The 20,697-nt window shown below is 37.3% G+C and overlaps 1 protein-coding gene across 15 annotated transcripts in view; it reads right to left on the bottom strand.

Moving 5' to 3' along the window:
* Positions 1-1,828: 1,828 nt before the first annotated feature.
* LOC129940249 (ryanodine receptor) overlaps positions 1,829-20,697 on the bottom strand; it is a 72,830-nt gene continuing 53,961 nt past the window's right edge. For 7 of the 15 annotated variants that reach the window (XM_056048525.1, XM_056048526.1, XM_056048524.1 and 4 more), the window contains exons 27-35: positions 18,599-20,696; positions 13,682-13,794; positions 12,671-13,019; positions 7,241-7,541; positions 6,549-6,659; positions 6,350-6,477; positions 5,184-5,475; positions 4,917-5,118; positions 1,829-4,842 (exon numbers count right to left, since the gene is read on the bottom strand). In XM_056048525.1, coding sequence (XP_055904500.1) covers positions 2,163-4,842; positions 4,917-5,118; positions 5,184-5,475; positions 6,350-6,477; positions 6,549-6,659; positions 7,241-7,541; positions 12,671-13,019; positions 13,682-13,794; positions 18,599-20,696 — 6,274 coding nt within the window. In that variant the 3' untranslated portion in view covers positions 1,829-2,162. Of the gene's footprint in view, positions 4,843-4,916; positions 5,119-5,183; positions 5,476-6,349; positions 6,478-6,548; positions 6,684-7,240; positions 7,542-12,579; positions 12,613-12,670; positions 13,020-13,163; positions 13,274-13,681; positions 13,795-18,598; position 20,697 lie in introns of all 15 variants that reach the window. The other 8 variants (XM_056048528.1, XM_056048529.1, XM_056048527.1 and 5 more) reach the window with 6 other exon arrangements.

Here is a 20,697-nt window from a genome sequence, read left to right as displayed (position 1 = left end):
ACCTTTCTTTTGATGTATATCTTGGTGGGGTCCAGAACAATAATGAAAAAATTGTTATTTTTAGACAAGGGGTTAGCCCACGATTTTTTCGAAAAAATGAAAAATTCAAAATTGTCGATAATTGTGAGGATGTTCACATCGTTAGAAAGGTGTATTAATTTCCTATCAAGCAGTGAAAATCGCACCTTTTTTCAAGGCTTGCTTCAGGACATAATGCCACCGACACATAATTTGTCATGGGCAGGCAGGGTCGAAATTCCGTAATTTTACAATACTACAAATATTTCTGAAGATAGAGCTCGAAAAATCTTTTGGTTTGCAGGCATGGATAGAGCTTAAAAAGACCTTTCTTTTGATGTATATCTTGGTGGGGTCCAGAACAATAATGAAAAAATTGTTATTTTTAGACAAGGGGTTAGCCCACGATTTTTTCGAAAAAATGAAAAATTCAAAATTATCGGTAATTGTGAGGATGTTCACATCGTTAGAAAGGTGTATTAATTTCCTATCAAGCAGTGAAAATTGCATCTTTTTTAAAGGCTTGGTTTTGGACATAATGCCACCGACACATAATTTGTCGTGGGCAGGCAGGGTCGAAATTCCGTAATTTTACAATACTACAAATATTTCTGAAGATAGAGCTCGAAAAATATTTTGGTTTGCAGGCATAAATAGAGCTTAAAAAGACCTTTCTTTTGATGTATATCTTGGTGGGGTCCAGAACAATAATGAAAAAATTGTTATTTTTAGACAAGGGGTTAGCCGACGATTTTTTCGAAAAAATGAAAAATTCAAAATTGTCGATAATTGTTAGGATGTTCACATCGTTAGAAAGGTGTATTAATTTCCTATCAAGCAATGAAAATCGCATCTTTTTTCAAGGCTTGCTTCAGGACATAATGCCACCGATACACAATTTGTCATGGTCAGGGTCGAAATTCCGTAATTTTACAATACTACAAATATTTCTGAAGATAGAGCTCGAAAAATCTTTTGGTTTGCAGGCATAGATAGAGCTTAAAAAGACCTTTCTTTTGATGTATATGATGGTGGGGTCAAGAACAATAATGAAAAAATTGTTATTTTTAGACAACGGGTTAGCCCACGATTTTTTCGAAAAAATGAAAAATTCAAAATTGTCGGTAATTGTGAGGATGTTCACATCGTTAGAAAGGTGTATTAATTTCCTATCAAGCAGTGAAAATCGCACCTTTTTTCAAGGCTTGCTTCAGGACATAATGCCACCGACACATAATTTGTCATGGGCAGGGTCGAAATTCCGTAATTTTACAATACAACAAATATTTTTGAAGATGGAGCTCGAAAAATCTTTTGGTTTGCAAGCATGGATAGAGCTTGAAAAGACCTTTCTTTTGATGTATATCTTGGTGGGGTCCAGAACAATAATGAAAAAATTGTTATTTTTAGACAAGGGGTTAGCCCACGATTTTTTCGAAAAAATGAAAAATTCAAAATTGTCGGTAATTGTGAGGATGTTCACATCGTTAGAAAGGTGTATTAATTTCCTATCAAGCAGTTAAAATGGCATCTTTTTTCAAGGCTTGGTTCAGGACACAATGCCACCGACACGTAATTTGTCAAAAATTTTGCAACTTTACTTTATGGCAAACATTTTCGAAGATAGAGTTTTCAAAATTAATCGGTATAAAAGTGTTAATTATGTTTGAAAAGAAATTTTTTGATTTTTATTATTTATTAACAGTTTAATTAGTTGAGCGCAAGATACTTTAAGCTACTTAAGTTTCTCCATCTTAGACGTTAACCTCAGTTTAGAAAATAACATCTTTATAATAAAAACTTCTTCTCGGAAGACTTTTTTTCAAATATAAAACATTTTATTCTTTAATAAGATTGTCAACAAGTTAAAAAGTATTGAAATAGTTCTCTTTGTTTATGTATTTATAAATTGAAAAAGGAAAATTAGTAAAATATTCATTTTTATTTTCATTTTTATAGTGAAATATATTTTCAAAATTAATAAATCGAGACAAAATTCTAATATTTGATTTTATTAATTATGTTAAAGTACTTTCAAAAACACTTTCCATCTTCCAATATATTATTATAATACTTTATACCTATGTAACATTTCGTTTAATTCGTTTAAAAATTTTAACTAACCATTTCGCTCAAAAGAACTACTAGCCTCCACTACCGCCGGACAATTCGTCCTCATATTGCTTACGGAAGCAATCTCCCACCGGGAAGAAGTCCCAGCTTCTCTGCTGATACATGTTCCAAACATACGTCTCTTGACCCGTGTACTCAGTGTCGGGTTTGTTGATAAGATGCATAAGGAAGAACATGTAGTTGGCCAGGTTATGTTCCTTCTGGACGTGCGTATCAAAACCGTGTGGCACTATATCAAAGTAGTCTTTGCCTATGCCACATATGAAGCAGTTGGACTCCATGTTCTCTTTTACGGATTCCAATTGATCACGAAGCTCTCCAAAAGCATCGATGATCAAACCTTGAATGATGGCCAGAAGGATAATGATGATGAAGAAGAAGAATGTGATATCAAAGATGATTCGATAGAATTCGTAGTCGTCACCGTCGGGGTCGCCGATTTCATCACCGATACCACCTCCGGCTCGGACACCCTTATACAAATGGAAGACAAAGCACGTCAACATGCCGTGACACTTCTTGTCGACTTCATCGTCTTCTTCCTGAATGTAGAACTTACGGAAGAAGTTGAACGCAATGACCGTGTAGATGTAAACGACTATAGTCAGCAGCAGCACTGTTAGCACCAACTGCTTGCCGTTGTGAGTGACGGACTGCAAGATCGTCCGTAGAGTCTTAAAACCAACAGCAACATCCAACAAATGGGCAGCAAAGAAGAAGTTGTTGAAGTTGCCCATGACCGAGAAAGTGAAGTACCACAGGGAGTATAGGAAGGCATTGTCCGTTATGGTCACTCCTGCCTTCCAGACTTGGTAACGCCAATCGATGTTGAAAATGTACTTGATGAATCCGCCTTCTTCACTCTCTTGCGCTGTGAAAGCACTCTTCTCCATTCCCAAGAGGTTCGATATCGAGTCAAAGTCGTAGGTCTCGCTATACTTTTGGCGGACCTTCTTCTTGACGAATTTGTCCCAATAGTTGACAGGGAACGATTTTGCCGATATCACTAATTTATCCCAGTGTGACTTCAGATCGTCGTCCTCGGGTTGTTCAGCAATGAAAAGACCATCGAACTCCAAACGTCTGGCGATTTCTTTTTCCCTCTTGAAGATAGCCAATGGCACTTTGAGATGGTAGTAAGCAATCAACATCGCCAGAGATACCATACTGTGCAGGAAGGCTGCTATTCTGATAACGTGTTCCATGTAGAAGTAGTCTTCGTCAACGTGCACCAATTCCGGTATAGCATCGATTTCTTCGTCATCTTCACCTGAGCCCTCTCCCGAGCCGAAGCCAGAAGACGAAAGTCCTCCCCCAGAACCGGATCCCATGATAAGTTCCTCGTCACCTGAGCCATCATCGTCGTCATCGAAAGAAGTCACCTTGTAGAACAACAGCATGAAATTGATGCTGAAGGCAAGAACCAGAGCCACGTATTTGAGATTGTAGAAGTTCCTAGCGAGGAAACTGACAGCACGATGGGTGTATTGGGAGAAGTCGATTTGATGAACAGCCGGAGTTTCCTGAGGAGCCGCAGATGACTTCTTCGCCTCGGCTTCAATCGATGCCATGGCTGCCTCCTGTGCCTTCTGAGCTTCTTGACGCTCCTGGGCTGCCTTCTTGGCGGCATCTCCTCCAAGCAGATCCACAATAGACATAGGTTCCTGCTGTTGCTCATCCAACACTGCTTCAGATGTTCCTGTTCCGTCTTCGGGGCTAGATTCGCCTGTTTCCTCCATTGACGAGGTTGGACTTACACCAGGAGACTCATGAGGTGCAACCTTATACTGGCCGTTCTCTTCCTTGCTGATATCCAAACCAAACGCTTGGACAGTACCTGGAGGTTCTTCGATTGGCAATGGTGGCAGTGTTCTTCCACCGAACTTGTCTTCCTCAATTGGTAGCATGACCTCCGCTTCGTCTGTCGATGATCCACGCATCAGATTCATAATGATTCCAAAGATGTACTTGACAACACAAACATTTCCGTAGCCAGTGTAATAGAACATGTAGAAGATGATTTTGAAGAATCCCACAATAAGCTCTGGGATGGTCTTGGTTTGCATGACACCGATTTGATGCTTGATGTTAGCCGGGCTCAGCATATGTATGACAAACTTGATGCCATCCTTGACAGCTTGAATACTCCTTCTGATCGGATCGCGGGCTGCACGTTCTTCTTCCTCCTCACTCATGTAAGAACTGTACGAGGATTCGCGCTTCACATTCGATCCGCCATCATCGGTTGCCATCAATCCTGAGGCATGAGTCATTTCAAAGATGGCATCTTCACAGAAATTAACAAACGCCTCCAGCTTCTCCTTGTCGCCACCTTCTGTCACAATTGAATAGAAGAAGGCTCGTTTCGATTCCTTAATTTGGGGTTTCTCCCATTGTTCGATATTCGATTCCTTTATTTCAAAGTAAACTCGCTCAATACGTTTCGAACTGCCTAAAATTTCAATACGACCCAAGAACGGTTCGAAATAGTTCAGCACCGAACCGGCTGTCTCGAGGAATCGTGCTAATCGAGGTTCATTGGGCATATGCTCGCTTAGATTGGTCAATAGTACAGCCAAGTTGAAACCAATTTCCTTTGATGGTTCATGGAAACGGTCGACGAAAGCTCCGTAGTCGATTTTCCCTTCGTGATTCCGTTCGCAACATGCCAAAAGGAAATCCATTTCTTCTCTATTAAATTATAAAAGTAAGATAAATAGTTAATCAAATGTTTGTGTTAGAGATTTCTTGACATTGGGACTTACGGTGTATAATTTTTCGATTGTTCCATTTTATCTCTGAAATCTTTAGGCGTAACCCATCCCTCATTTTTGATATCAATTTCCTGGAAGCTTGGTGATTCGGTAAGGTCCTTGAGTTTCAAGAACATGTCGAAGTATTTCAGAATCAATTCAACATTCGATGCAGATTCTACCAAAGTGTCCACCATCTGTTTACCAATAGTTCCTGGAAAATCCCGATGAACAACAAAAATATAAGGTCTGTTTCACAAGATGTTATCATTTTCATACCGTTTACAACATTTCCTTCCAACATAGACAACATCATTGTGATCATGTCCTTTTGCAAGTTCAACAATTCCTTGAGAAGATCAACTTGACTGGAATGTTTTGATAGTTTCTCTTGCATGTGTGAGAATAAGAATAAGAAACCACCAACGGCGTCCCACAATCTGGAGTGAGCTAAAGCCTGTTGATTCAGTGTACAAGGACCTTGAATTACTTCAGTTAGGGTGTTAAAGACTTGACTTGCTACTTCGATGGCTTTGAAGAAGTTTGCTTTTCCAGCTGGATCGATGATTTCCTGAAATTTTAAAGAAACAAAAAGTTCAAGGTTTATATAAAATTAACAGTACAAATAAAGTTTTAACGTAAAAATGCATGACGTAACGTGACATTAGTTTATGTTTTCTTACATTTCAGTTTTTTCATTGCTTAAAAAAGAAATTCAAAAAACTGTACATTTCTATTTATACGCAATGGGTACATTACATTACATAAAATGAAACAATGTGTCACTAAGGATTATAGCTAAATTATTAACAATATATTGTAGGCATGTCTTGTTATGTTACGTAAAGTGATTCTTTACAACGTAATGTACCCGGATATGGGTAAAAGAAGCGTAATAATACTTCACTTCACACATTTTCGATTGTTTGTGTTACGACACGTTACTTATTCTTTTATAAGTTAATATACTAAATAATTGACTTAATGGCTGAATCACAAAGATGCTTCAGCTTCGGCTTCATCTGCGTTACGGTGGGCCTTCTTCGAGATTGCTTTGCATGACATTTCTATTATTTCATCCCTCCAAAGAGCAAATATTTTGTTTGTTGACATTTTTGTACAGCTGTTGAGCTGTCAGACAAAGCAAGTGTTCGGATAATTGAACTAGAGCTACCGTTTGGAGTCACATTACGTTCTTTTTCTTACGATTGTCAAACGAAACGTGAGGTCGAAGCTCCATTGTGATAGCCTGCATTGAATTTCTATGGCTGAACTCGTAAACGTCAGGTGAAGCCGAAGCTAAAAAGTGTCTACTTGTGTTACGTAATCCAAATAATTGTCTCATGTTATTACGTTACAGAAGGTTATGTTACGATACATTATGTTACGTTGTGTTACGTAAATGTAATTTTCGATAGTTGGTAAAAAGTTATTTATTATATTACCTTGCTCGAATAATGCCAGTAGAAGTCCATAATAGACTCTTGAAGTCGAAGTAGGTAATCCACAGTACAGATGACCACATTCACAGTCGTTGTATTTCCAGCCTGGGTCCTCAGATAGTTCTGCCATTCTATAGAAATGATAAAAACGAAAAATATTTTACTAATTACATCCTTTACTAATACTTATGTTAAAACCTACCCAAGTTGTGACCCTCGCAAGTCAGCTGGATGAATCGAAACAGGGCACATGTAAACTCCGCATCATGCATGTTCTTCTCGCCAGCAGCACCTTCCGAACCGACACCTAGACCTGCGCCCGCACTTGGAATATATTCTTTTTGTTTTTTCGAATTTTTTGATTTGTTTTTGCATATTACAATTATATTAACAAAAGTCAACAGGAAAAGCAAGGAGCGCCATGAATTGTAATAGTTTTCATGATTTACACAGGACACACGCATTGAATTATGTATAATGGTGCATTTTTATTGTTTTTGTGTTCAACAGGGTGTTATTATTTTTTTAATTTTATTTTTAGGACATTCGTGCATTTTTATTTTATTATAGTTTTTGGTTGATCAGGGAAAGGTTTTTGATTGTTGCCGATCGTATTGGTGAATGAAATTAGAAAATAATAAAAAAAAAACAAAGATTTTAATTTGATTTAAAAACTTGAAAAGAAACAAAAAATTAAACAGATTATTTGTGAAATTTAGAGCAAAAGTTATAAAAAACAAAAATAAAAATTGCATTAGGTGACGACAAACACAAAAGCCATAAAAATCAAATTAAGAAATTGTGCACAAACCAAGAGTATTTTTATATATATTAAATAGATATTTTATGTAGTTATTATAAGAACTCCGACAGAAGAGAAATCTAATAAATTACCTTCAGCTTTGGTATTACGTTCGAATGCGTCCAGATCAAGGACACTACAGGAATTCATAAGACCCGCAATCGAAGTGAAGAAACCTACGTCTTTTTTCTCCTTGAGATGATTTAACATTCCCATTTGAATGTCAATATTACCGCCTCTTAAAATGGCAATTCCCAGATTGAGCGTTGTCATAACCATTTCCGATGGAACACCCTTGGATGCAGATATGTGAAGTAAAACCATTTCAGCAACACCTCGATTGGATAGACGAGCTTGATGGAAGAGTAGCTTTTGTTTTTCCATTTCTTGTTCCTTTTTAAAATAAATTTAATTATTTATTAGGAATTACTTTTTTGTAATTTTTGAAGAAATAAAACTATTTACAACATAAAATAAAAGAACATTATATACAAATTTAAATTTTAAATAAAAAAAAATAAAAAAAATTTTAAAACAAAATGATGCTTAATTTACATAATACTCCTATTAGTTGGTAAAAAGATATTAAAGAAAGTCTTAATGAAATGGAGATAACAGCCCTGGATTTTTGCAGTGTCGAAAATAAATGCGAAGTAAAGTTTCTTAGTCCAACAACTACTTTGTATTTTAAGTCAAGTTAGCTTTTTAAGTTTCATACATTTCAAACTCATATCTTCACTAACCTCTATCTTTATCTAAAATCTTTCAATCATGTAAAATAAATAACAAATAAATCGAAGAATAATAAAGTTCAGCTTTCAGTTGAATAAAAAAAAACATCATCAATTGTCGTTTTGACAGAAGAAGATTTGACTTGATAGTTAGGGAGATTTTTTTTTTAAGTATCCTTAATTTAAAGGTAATTTTTTGGCAGCTGGCCCAACTTTCAAGTCCCTTATGTCGGTTGAACCTGTCCATTGTCTTACCTTCAAGTCCCTTATGTAGTCTTAACCTTACTAATCTTCCTTACTATCAAGTCAAATCTTCTAAAGTCAAAATGTCAGCTGATCATGTTTTTTTCTTCATTCCATTGCAAGCTGAATTTCAAAAGTTTATGATTATTTTATTTAGTACACAATTTTATTTAAACTTTTTTGAAAGGGTTTCTGACATATTTGTAAATGTGTAATGACTTTTTCTTTACAATAAAAAATACAACTTGACATTCCAGCAGTCATCTGGACATTTGACATAGTAACTAGCTGTCTTTGCCTTAATTTGCGTTCAGAATGTAGTTGGCTATGAAAAGAAATTTCTTATGTTCTCTGAACCTTTTCACTAATATGTTATCTAGTTCTGGCTGTCAGAAATTTACAAAATGTGTGCCACAAGTGACGTGAAAGTGTGCAAATTATTAAAAAAATATTAATTATAAAAGTTTTACGCTGAACATAATGAATTTTTAAAAAGCGATATAGAACTTTAAGTTGGTAACGCTATTTAACCTGGCAGCCATTTTGCAATCTGTTAAGAGATCTAGTAGATCCTTTCTGATTCTGAAATATCGGCGTAATTCTTCCACTGTCCTCTGTGCAGGAAGTAGTTTTTGTTGTAATTTCTTTTTGTAGTGCAGAGGTGTGTGAGATAAGATAGGAGGAACAGATTAGACAAATTGGAAAGCGCTGAGGCAGCTGCAAGAAGAGGTTACGCGAGGATGCTGTTCAAAATCACTTAAGATCTTGTAGGCCAACAAAATATTGTCAACCATCCTGTTCGTGACACGAATGGTAGCCTTTTAGTGTCAATGGAAGATCAATTGCTAAACGATGATTAGAATACAAATGCAATCGCTAATGCAAATCATCAACTGCCGTAGATCTACCAGAAGCATTTATATTGACCCCCCCCACATGCACGGAAATAAGAACCGCGATACATCTTTTAAAGAACAACGAAGCAGATGGGCCCGACTTGGCTGCCGATATTTTGTTGCCACTTCTTAAGTCTGTTCGGGAAAACGAAACCTTTCCCAGGGAATGGAAGGACAGGGTTCAAGCTACAAAAAAGGCGATCTTAAGAACTGCAATAACTGGCGTGGAATCACCATTCTGTCCGTATTTTCAAAGTTAATGGCAACCATCATTTTCGAGAGGATAAAATCTAAGATCGGGTCAACGCTCAAAAGGCATAAAGCGGAATTTCGCAGTGGTCGATCATGTGTCGACCCCATTAACACCTTGCGAATTATTCTTGAACAATCGTCGAAGTACCAATCGCCGCTTTACCTCATGTTCGTCGATTTTGAAAAGGCGTTAGTCGTGATGTTAATTGGTGCGATAGGCATTCCTGATAATATTGTCGCGATGATAAAAAAGTCTTACAACAACGCAAGGTATTTCATTTTCCACAATGGACAGCTTTCCGACACATTTGAAGTGCTAGAGGGAGTGAGACAGGGTGATGTATTGTCACCGCTTCTGTTCTTGCTTGCTATTGATGATGTTATGACTGCTTCGATGGGTAAACACGAGAGATTGGGTATCCACTGGCTCCTGAAGGAAACATTAAGCCATTTGGACTATGCTGACGACAAATGCTTGGTAAACAGAAATGTAGACCTCAGCCAAATGTGCAACTCTCTTCAACAAAATGGGGAGGTGGCTGGCTTAAGGATTAATGCCAGTAAGACTAAGTTATTGCAGACCAGACGAAACCAACAACAACAGGTTATTGTGAGAGAAATGGCAGTAGAAGAGGTCACCCAGTTCAACTATCTGGGAAGCTTTTTGGCACTCTATGATGGAACGGTGCCCGTAGTGCATTCGCAATGCTTTCTTAAGTGTGGAGATCCAGGAAAATAACGATCCGTACCAAGTTGTACGAGTACAACGTAAAATACGTGCTGCATATACCTACGAAACGTGGAAGTGCTCTGCTAACATCTCGAGAAGGTTGTAAACTTTTGTCAACCGCTGTCTACGGTACATCCTGAACATCCAGTGGCAACAAACTATATCTAATAATAAACTGTGGCTCAGGACTGAAAAAAACAAAAGTGGATGTTAACATCTCGCCGAGAAAGTGGCGCTGGATTGGCCATACATTGAGGAAGCCGGACGACAACATAGCAAAGCAGTGCTTTCAATGGAATCCTCAAGGTAGAAGGCGGCCTGGAAGGCCAAAAGAAACATGGAGATCATCTGTCATAAAGGAAACTCGGTCCCAAAATTTGGAGACGTGGTCCCAGCTGAGGTATCGTGCTAGGAATAGAAAGAGAGTCCTATGCTCCAGGAGGAGCTAAAGTGCTGCTTTTAGCAGCCGGAAACGAAGAAAGAACCAAACATACATATTTTAAATTCGGTTTGGCAATTCAACATGAAAAGAAAGACCCCGGAAGAACGCTTCCTAATCTTGCACATTTATTTTGAAAATAATGGCGCTCGATTTTTTCTTCATTCCTTATAGCGTCTTGCATTAGCAATAGTTTACAAGTAGCGATTGGTATGCCAGTATGTGCCAGAAGTGGTAGGATGGGCTGCACTGTATCGTTCCTGGCAATTCATCTGCCTTACAGTTACCTGAAATGGCCCAGCAAAGGTGAATATTAAACTGTTATAGAGTCAGCAGAGGCAGAGTCCGGAGATCTGATAGCAGCCTGACTATTTGAGAAAATACGGATATCAGATGTTGATATCTTTAAGCCAGGACTTTTGCCTGGAACACGATTCAGTGATTGACTTAATTGCAGTCGTTCAGAGTACAAACCTCCACCAACCCCTTCTTTTGTTTTTGAACCATCGCTATAAAAATGGATTGACCCATCTTCCAGGAATGTCCCACGCTCCCAGAAAGATCTGGGAGGTATAAAAGTCTGGAATTGCAGTTGGGGGATGGTGTAGTCTGTGTGGTTTGAAATTGATTCTAAATACCCAAGAATTACGGAGAGACCAATGGTGTTGTTTGTCCACTGTGACGAAGGTTTAGGGAGAATAGCAGATTTTGCAGCTATTTTTTTGTTAAATATGTCAAGAGGTGTTAGGTAGAGTAAGGAAGCGATCCGCTTATATGTACATAGGTAAGCTAAACGTTGGACTTTATTTATTTATACCGGTTTATTCCTTTCTCTTAAGCAGTCCACCAAACTGCCACACCGTACATTAAAATCGGTCTGATTACCGATGTATATAGCCAATGCGTGATTCTAGGTTGGAGGCCCCATTTATTACCAAAAGCTTTTTGGCAAGGAAAGAGAGCTAGAGTAACTTTTTTGACTCCTTCCTGTACGTTGCGTTTCCAATTTAGTTTTTTATCTAAGACAAGACCCAGGTATTTAGCCTTGTCTGAGAATTTTAATTGGATTCCTTTAATATAGGGAGAGTCGATAAATGGAATTTGGTATCTCTTCGAAAATAAGGCTAAATCGGTTTTTTGTAGGTTAACACCCAGTCCCCACCGTTCAGCCCAAAGTATTAGTCTGGCCAAGGCATTTTGTAAGAGTTCTTTTAAAGTGTTAAGATGGTTTCCTGAAACTGCTATAGCAACGTAGTCCGCATAGGCTACCACTCTGAAACCCTCCGCATCCAGACTAGTTAGGATTTCATTTACCACTAGGTTCCAGAGGAGAGGCGATAGAGCAATAGACCATCAACTCCCCAAGCGAACTCCCTAAATTTAGAGATGTTAGTGCAGTTGTGATTGCATATGTGCCCACGTTGTTAAAGGCACCTTCGATGTCAATGAAAGCAACCATAGTGAACTCTTTATGACGGAGGGAATATTCAACGGTGCGTACGCGTAACGCTGTTTCCACCGATTTACCTTTACAGTAGGCATGTTGAAGTATCAATACTTGCCCTTAAATGGATATCAATCAGTCTTTCCAAGGTCTTAAGAAGGAATGATGATAGATTTATAGGTCGTAGATCTTTAGGATTGACTTTCGGGCATTTAACCTGCTTTGGGTATAAAAACAACTTTAACTTCTCTACATGCCGAGGGAACATGGTCTAGGTGAAAATTGCCTGAAGGATTGGTGTAAATATGTCAGAAGTCTTTTGTAGGTCGGCTGGTATTATTCCATCTGGACCTGCAGAAATAAGCTTGTGAAAAATTGGGTTTGGACCTTATTGGATTTGTCTTCGTGGCGATAAACAAAAAGATTGTTTTGAATATGATAAGTGAAAAAAATAGTTTCACTTGAGTAAAGATTTCCTCTGTGAAGTTCTTTCACGAAATGACTACGAAAAAATTCTCCCTAACTGCTGGAAATACGATTTAATTTCAATTTAAAGAATCGATTGCTCACAAAGTTTTATGATATAATTTTTAACCAAATTCTAAAATTATAAAAATAATAGAAAACAAAATAAACAAATTTATATCGAAAACGGTCTTTGTATGTCTGATGTACTATTGTTCGAGTTATTCTTACCATAAGTTTATCCATTTGTTGCTTTAACCGTAACTATTTTATTTGTTAGTTCAAAAGTTCCTCATTCAAAAAATTTCAAAAATCAACTCACGTGAATACTTGTGCCTTCGCCTTCCTCACCGCCCTCGGCACCGCCTTCCTCATCGCCACCTTCCTCTTCTTCTTCACCACACGACTTGGCAGCAATTTGAGCATAAGACATATACAAAGGATCCTCTTGCAGAGCTCCACTTCTCTCGGTCATAGCTCCACGGCAGAACGTTGTAACCAATTGAGTCAATGGATCTGGTTTTCCTTCCTCCTCCTCGGCATCTTTTTTAGATTTCTCCGATTCCTCAAAGGTCTGTGTTAGATCTTCTATCATAACCTCTTGACCACTGTTTTCCTCTTGCAACCATTGTTCGTGATAAGTTCGAGCAAAGATATTACAAGCTCGATGTCTGTTGAGAAATTTTTAAAAAATCAGTAAGTTTTTAAAAAGATTTTCTAAAACAAAATTGAGGAAAATCATGAAAAATAATATTACAATAAATTAGTATTAATTTTTAAGCATTTATTTTAAAAAACAAACAAATATTAAGCACCTGCTTAGCCGGTAAAGATGTTTGGCTCTCAAACAGCGCATTGCCGCTTGGCGTCTTGCCAATGACAACTTTGAGATCCAAGAATTACTTCTCGACTTAAAACGGCTAGCCTATAAAGTTAATGTTAGATGCACACAAAAACAAAGCATTTATTAGTTTAGGTCACTTGTTATTAGTTAGATTGAGATTTTATTTGATATAGCAAAAACTTAGTTTTTTAAAATTGTATTAAATGTGTAAGAAATGTTAATCGTTTTATTTATGGAACTGAAAATAAAAACAAAAGCCAAGAAAGTAAAGCAAAAATTAATTGATTTCAAAACTTCACTAATTCTTAACAAAATCTCAACATAATAGAAATTAAAAATTATCAAAAAAAAAATAAGTCAATATTTTTGTTTAATGGGTTTTTAACGGAGGCAATTTTCTTACAACAGAAAATTAAAACAATCAAATAGAAAAACATTCAAACAAAACAAATCAAATTATTAAAAAAATCATAATAATAATAAAATAACCTTGGAAGTGAATGCAAAGATGTCTGCCGGAAGCAAGCAATAACTGCACGCTTTCTTTGAATTGATACACAACTTCTGTAAACATTTTTACTTTGTTGTTGTGGATGATCAATCTTTTAAAATCAATTTATTTGTTATAAATTGAATTTCAGATTTTGTCACGTAATCAAAAAATAAAAAAAAAAACAATAGAAAATTAACAAATTAAAAAATTAAATTTTATAAGTGTATTGAAAATAAAATAATCGGATGTTTCAGAAAGAAAATTCCAACAGCTGTATTTTGACACGAAAACCTGCATAAAATGACGGTTTGTTATTTTGAATTGTGTACATTATTATTGGCCGCGTTCAATATAGTGTTGGACAGGGTATCTTGAATAGGTGGATTTTTAGATACCTTGTTGAACAAGTTGGATAGCTGCATTGAGATAACTTTCAGCTGTTCACAAAAAGCAGAGAAACATTTAAGCTTCGAAGTCAAAAAAGATCATAATAACCTTCTAAAATTCGGAGGCAAATAGCTTCTTCATCGTCTATTATGTAAAGAACATAATCAAATACAACTTTAACTAACATTTTGTATCTTTTTGTTTACCAACAAATAAAAAGCTGAAATCAATTTTCAAGTTTCTTGAAATTCAACCATGTGTTGAATCAGCTGTTCTATCAGACCTTTGGATTATTTTTTTTTTGATATCTCAGCTGTTTTTGATCAGCTGTTATTTTACACGTTAAACACTAACAAAAGGGTATCCGGATACCCTATCTGTCTGAGATTGAACGCAGCCATTTTATTTCACCTGTGCCGCAATAAGAAAATTGTATTTCATCGCCTTAAATACGATTTTAAATCATTTCAAAGTATATAAAGTAAGGTATACAGCTTGGTGGCTTTTCACACAAAGTCAAAAACCCGATTATCGAGAAATTATCGGTTTTGGCCGAAAACCTACATCGAAAACTCAGGTTTTCCCATATATTTTTGGTAAACCACAAGTTTTCGTAAACCACAAGTTTAATATAAGACCTTTTGAAATCTAGTAGCAATTCAAAGTTAGACTAAACAAACAAACCTTTCGAAACATTCAGCGCTCAAATTAATGGGCGCATTCACAAAGCTAGTGACTACGTAGTCAAAATTCAATTAGCTTTGTGACAAGGCTAGTCAATCCGGAACTGTAATATTAATGTCAAACACAAATATATAAAATAAAAAAAATTTACGTTTTTAGAACTTTAAATAGTTGTTTTCATTTTAAATTCAATAAAACCAAAAAGAAGATATAATTTGATTGATTTATATTTGTATTTAAATACCGAAAGATTCATTTCATTTTGAATTCTTGTGTCCTTACCGATCAGCTGATTGTGAAACGTCAAAACCAGTGTGAACTTACTTTGTAGTAGAAATTTTTATACTACGTCGGTTGGAGGGGAAATTTCAACTACTTTTCAAGTTAAATTTAGCCAATTAGAATCCGTTGACTACGTAGCCACTAGGTTTGTGAATGCGACAAAACAGCTGATGACTGCTTTTTAACGTCGTAAGTATATTATTTCTTTACCACGTAAGAATTATTGTTTTTTTTTTATTTACAGAATATGGAAGAGAAAAAAAAAGGAAAAATTTGGTGGAGTTGCGTTTAAACAAAAAAGAACGTCGAGTATAAAAGCTCGGTGACTGTGTGCGGCACTGGCGGTTCTTTCATGATAATCCAGACCAGAGTTTCAAACGCTCTTTGAACCGGAATTCGCTATGGCAGCTGGCGTTCATAGTTAGTAATAACGTTTCCAAGGGATGCGTCTTCGAACTCGTCGCCACAAACATGTTCGACGCTTTCGCTTACTACCTGAAGAAAGACTTTCCGGTAGCTCCGTTCAATAACAAGGGTTGGGAGATATGAGAAAGGCGATAAGTTCATTTGTGGAGGAGAATAAGTGTGAGAGAACATCTCTGGTGAAGGCTATGTCGCAACGGGATAGGAACATTTTCGCCAAAACGGGGCGACTTTCCATTACCGCAGCACGAATTTCCTTCTGATTTTTTTTTTACAGTTAGATAGGGGTCTCAATAGAACATGTTTTAAATATTAGGGCGAGGAAACAACTTTAAGTCATAAAAAAAATATTTTCTTTTTCGGACTTAACCCTACTTTTTTGTATTGCATTTTTTGAGCCTAAAACAAGTTTTTTTTAATTGATAGCACGGCGGCGTACTAATAGCTAGGTATGTAAGGGGGGGCATGCTGCCCCACTGCAACCCCCCCTGCTTTGGGTCACTATAGGATTTGGGGTGGGTGCGAGTTTGGGTATATGCAAAGTACTTTTCCATTTGAGCACTAAAATAAAAGAAATTACCAAGAAAAAAAAAAAGTATGGCAGCACTGAACAAAAAACAGGGAAGAAATGTCAAAATCAACCATTTTTGAGAGTTTTGTATGGAAAAAAGTGAACTTTAAAAATTAATTAAAAATAGAAATAAATGTTTCGTCGCTCTAACATTGCTAAAGTTATTATTTATTTGCACATATCTATCGAATAAAAAAAACCGCGAGTCGAAATTCGTGCTGCGGTAATGGAAAGTTGAGCCACCAAAACAACCAACCATGTTGTTCCAATAAATAAAAACACAACAGTGGGCTATCACCCCTTGATGGACAGCGGTGTCAACATCAAGAAGATCCTCAAGCCTTTGGACAAGCCAGGCGAGTCCTCAAAGAAACCAAAGAGATAGTCATGGAGAAATTGCAGCTAATCATAAAAGCTTCAGCGACCGCTTTGGATGAGTGTGATTTTGGTACGAATCTGGAACTAGGAATTGAACTTTTCTGCTCCGGTCATAAGGGTCTACACAAAATCCACCTAAAAGTTGCTCGGACGGCCACAATATATGGCGATTCTGAAGGGACATTTGGCCAGCAGAAGCAATAGTCATAAGCTCAGTATTTTGGATTGAATGAAGAAAGAAGAAGAAAATGTTTTAAATAAAATGAATTCTTATTGTAGCAGTTTTGTTTGTTTTTGATTCTATGATATATTTTCTAGACAACAAGCTTCTCCTTAGTGAATTGTTCGAATACAAAATTTGACAGCCGGTGTTAAATAAATTTAAAACAAGGGCTCAACTTTCCTTTACCGCAGCACGAATCGATAGATATGCCTTGAAAATAATATTAATCAGAATTTTAGGGCGAAAAAAAATCTTTTTCTATTATTAATTAACTTTTAAAGTTTCACTCTTTTACACAAAAAACACAAATTATGGCCATTTTACAGATGTTTTTTCTTATTTTGACAGTTCTTGCCAATTTTCCAGTCGTTTCAGTGGTGCCAGATGTACTTTTTATGAGATTTCATTAGAAATTGTTCCTTTTATTTGATTTTGTAAGGGAAATTTTACATAAATTTGTGGGAAATTTTGCTATTCTCTCTTTTTAATTGTTAAAAACAATATATAAAAAATATTACTTGAAAATATGCCGCGATTGAAGAAAAATGATATCAATTTTATTATATAAAAATGGAAAACAAAAGTGTCCCTGGGAGTTCAATTAAAGTTGAGCAAATTACCCCACAAAAAAAAATTAAATTCTGACGATGGACGGAAACAGTGGCAATTATTAAATAGCTTAATAAATTATTGTTTTTCTTATTTAAGTTTATTTAAGGAATTCGGTGAAGCTATACAAAAACATCAGTTTGTTGCCAGATTTCAAAAAAAGCAGAATACACAGAATCCCAATCGCCACCTTCAAACACCATCGGATTCTTTCAGTGCTACAGGGGTACGCACCGAGGCAAAAAAAGGATATCAAGTTCTGTTGGGAAGTGGTTGGAAGAGGCACGTATCCCTGTTCAAAGGGTTATGTACTTGATGTACAGTTTCGCCCGAAAGTTTCCGTACGAAACGGTGATGGTGGAAGATTTTACTTCCGCTTCAAGTTTTGTGTCAAGGAGAACCATCGCTGATTGGTATAGCTACTGCCGTGAAGTAATCGTTGACCACTTCTTGGAGAACCAAGAAATTGGTGCCAAGATTGGTGGGCCTGGACGCATCGTTCAAATGACGAGAGCGAATTTGGACGACGAAAGTTCAATAAAGTTCGTCGGGTAGATGAACATTGGGTTCTCGGTATGATCAAGGATGAATCTGAGGGTCTCGGGCTGGAGGTGTGTACTGGGAATGTACGCAGTGCTGAGACAAGTTTTTATATGTAATTATATAATATAAATAAAGTATTAATAAAGTTTTTTTTTATGTCAGGTACTGATTCCTTTGATAAGGAAGCATGGAAGATGGGACGACAATCCACACCGACTATTGGGGGGCCTATGATTGTCTGAGAGAGCATAGTTACATCCATAAAAAGGTGAACCATAGCCATCCCGAGACCTCTTCCTAATTATAAACAAAATCAAAACGAAATTCGTGATGCAGTAATGAAAAGTCGCCCTAAAACAAGTTACGATAAATTTATGACAAACAATAATAAAACCAAAAACTTAACACGAAAAAAATACATTTTTGACGGAAACCTGAATTTACTGATAGAAAACCCCATTGAAGCCACAGGATAACATAGCAGGGCCTTGATTCGGTGAAAGGCCTTTAATTATTGATCTCAATTATCATAAGCAAATTTTGTATAGTGAAGCTCACATCAAAACTGCTAAAGTGTGTGTTGAGACACCGTTACTTTGTTAAAAATCTAATAATTGAACTTTTCTTTCTTTCCAATGTTCCACGATAACTTAACCCTTAAAAATGGAGTTCGTGAAGTTATACAGCAATTTGAGAATTGGTCATGAAACATACATATATCGAAATGTTCTCTGTTGGAATTTTCATAATTATAAATTATGTTTTCTTGAGTTCGACGGCAATATAAATAACTTTAAAAAAAACCAAACTTACCATATGCAAACCAAAGAGCACCTTAGCCATAGCCACAATCCTATCGACTGTCTCTTGAGTTTTATCTTTCTTTTCGTTTTGATTCGATTTTTCAACGACGGCAGAATCCTCCTGAAGCTCATCCTTCTTACCCAACTTCGAGTACAAATAATGCTGCCATGACATTTCATCGGACGGATCAAGTTTGTCGGGCAATGTAAGTTGCATTCTAGCAAACTCAATTACTTCATATTCTGGCATTTTCTTAAGGTACCTATCCTTGCAATGTTGCACCAATTCTTGCTCACGACCGGCAAACAAATTAAGACCGACGGGAAGCAAACGCTTGAGACAAGCAACCATAAGACTAGCCTGGACTTCCTTGTCCTTGTCACGTTTCTTGTCACGATTCTTCTTCTTCTTTTTCACTTTGCCTCCTGTAACTGGAGCACCATCGGTAATGGCAGCTGATCGGCGTGTTGCAGTTGGCATGATCAGGGCCATGTTGTCGATTTCATTGGCTGATATGAAGTTCTGTTCCTCTTTGAGGAAGTACTGACTCTTTGACCAAATGTTGAATATCTCAGCAACATGGTTGTAGAGTTCTTCGGCTTCGGGAATGTTGTCCTTGAGCCAGTGGTTACGTTGCAAATCAACGTACTTGATGAGCAATGGATAGAAGGAGTAAATATCGCGGACCAGAAGCTGCCAGTCCTCCTGGAGCTGTGTCTCAACTTGAGAAGTATCATCGGTAGCTGATTTTATGAAACCACGCATGCTCTCCTCCTTGTGGTACATGTTCTCTGTGCGTTTCTTGACTCTTTCGGCCAGAGGCAAGAACGGATCTTTCAGTAGTTCCTCGGAAGTGTTGATTATGATTTGCTGAGTGTAAGCGGCAATTCTTGTCATCCATGGAGCGTTGTCGTTGCCAATATTCTTCTTGATCATCTTCAAAACATTCTTTAGAAGCGAATTCATGTGGTCAGCTGTGACCATCGTGACATGGTTGCCACTTGTCGGACTGACGTTATCCGGCCCCTGGGCCCACCAAAACGGCAGGTACGAACACAAAAGTGGTAAGATGACATCGATGATAAAAGGCGCATCGATGTAAGTCTTATCCGATTCCACAAACTGATCGACTTCTTGCAAAATTGTCTCAAGATTTGGCATACTGCTTTCCATTTTCACCATAATGTCCTGAGCTTCTAGCGAATGATCAGCAATGCGATTGAGTAACGAGAACTGGTTGTGCTTGTTGAGATGAGGCTCCAAGAAAGCCACCGGGAAGCAAGAACTGTATGCTCCCAAACACGATCCCAAAGCTGGACGATGACGTTCGATCTCAGTCTTTAGATACTTCCGCTCATGAGTAAGGGTCGGATCGGTGCCAAGATTGTAGAGTGCTGCGAGGATTTTGTACGAAGCCACTTGAATTTCATCGAGCAACAGATCACTTCCGTAGTCACATGCAGCCAAATGGTCGAACATCGCCGTTAGCACCGGCAGAATCACCTGATTGACATAGGCCAGAGATGTGGATGTCTTGAGATGGGTGCCCCTCAAATGACTGTACTTGCCATCTTGAAGGTTAACAATAGTATTACCCAAATCGTCAGCTGTCTGGTTAAAGAATGTTAGCATGGAAGTTCTGATAAACTCAGGGCAGTTCTTCACTAGCGACTTGGCATCGATGCCCTTGACCAGAACCTGAAGACAGCGCACTGTGATTCTAACATCTGGACCAAAAGCTGCCAATCGGTTTCTTAGCAAAGATGCTAACTTGCAGAATATCGATGCAACCATTTCTTTTTCTTTGAGTGAAGCAGCACCGATATTGTTTGTGGCAGTTGCAACGGCAATGAAATAGTTTCTGTGTGTGGAGAAATATTTCTCCATCAAAGGAAGCACTACTTTGGAAAAGAATTTGATGTCTCGCGAGGCGGTCTTGAAGGAACTTCTGCGGCTAAATGTCGTTGAAGGTTTCAGCAATTTCATGTTAATTGTTGCTCGATCGAGGTATTGTATGAGTTTCTCTAGCAGAGAATAGGAGAATCTTAGTTCCACAGCAGCCTGAGTGGCAACACCTTCACCTTCAGTAGCACCACCTTTAGTGGGCC

The sequence above is a fragment of the Eupeodes corollae genome, chromosome 1 (assembly GCF_945859685.1).
Source record: "Eupeodes corollae chromosome 1, idEupCoro1.1, whole genome shotgun sequence".
NCBI classification, from domain to species: domain Eukaryota; kingdom Metazoa; phylum Arthropoda; class Insecta; order Diptera; family Syrphidae; genus Eupeodes; species Eupeodes corollae.
This window is presented reverse-complemented; position numbering and strand designations above follow the sequence as displayed.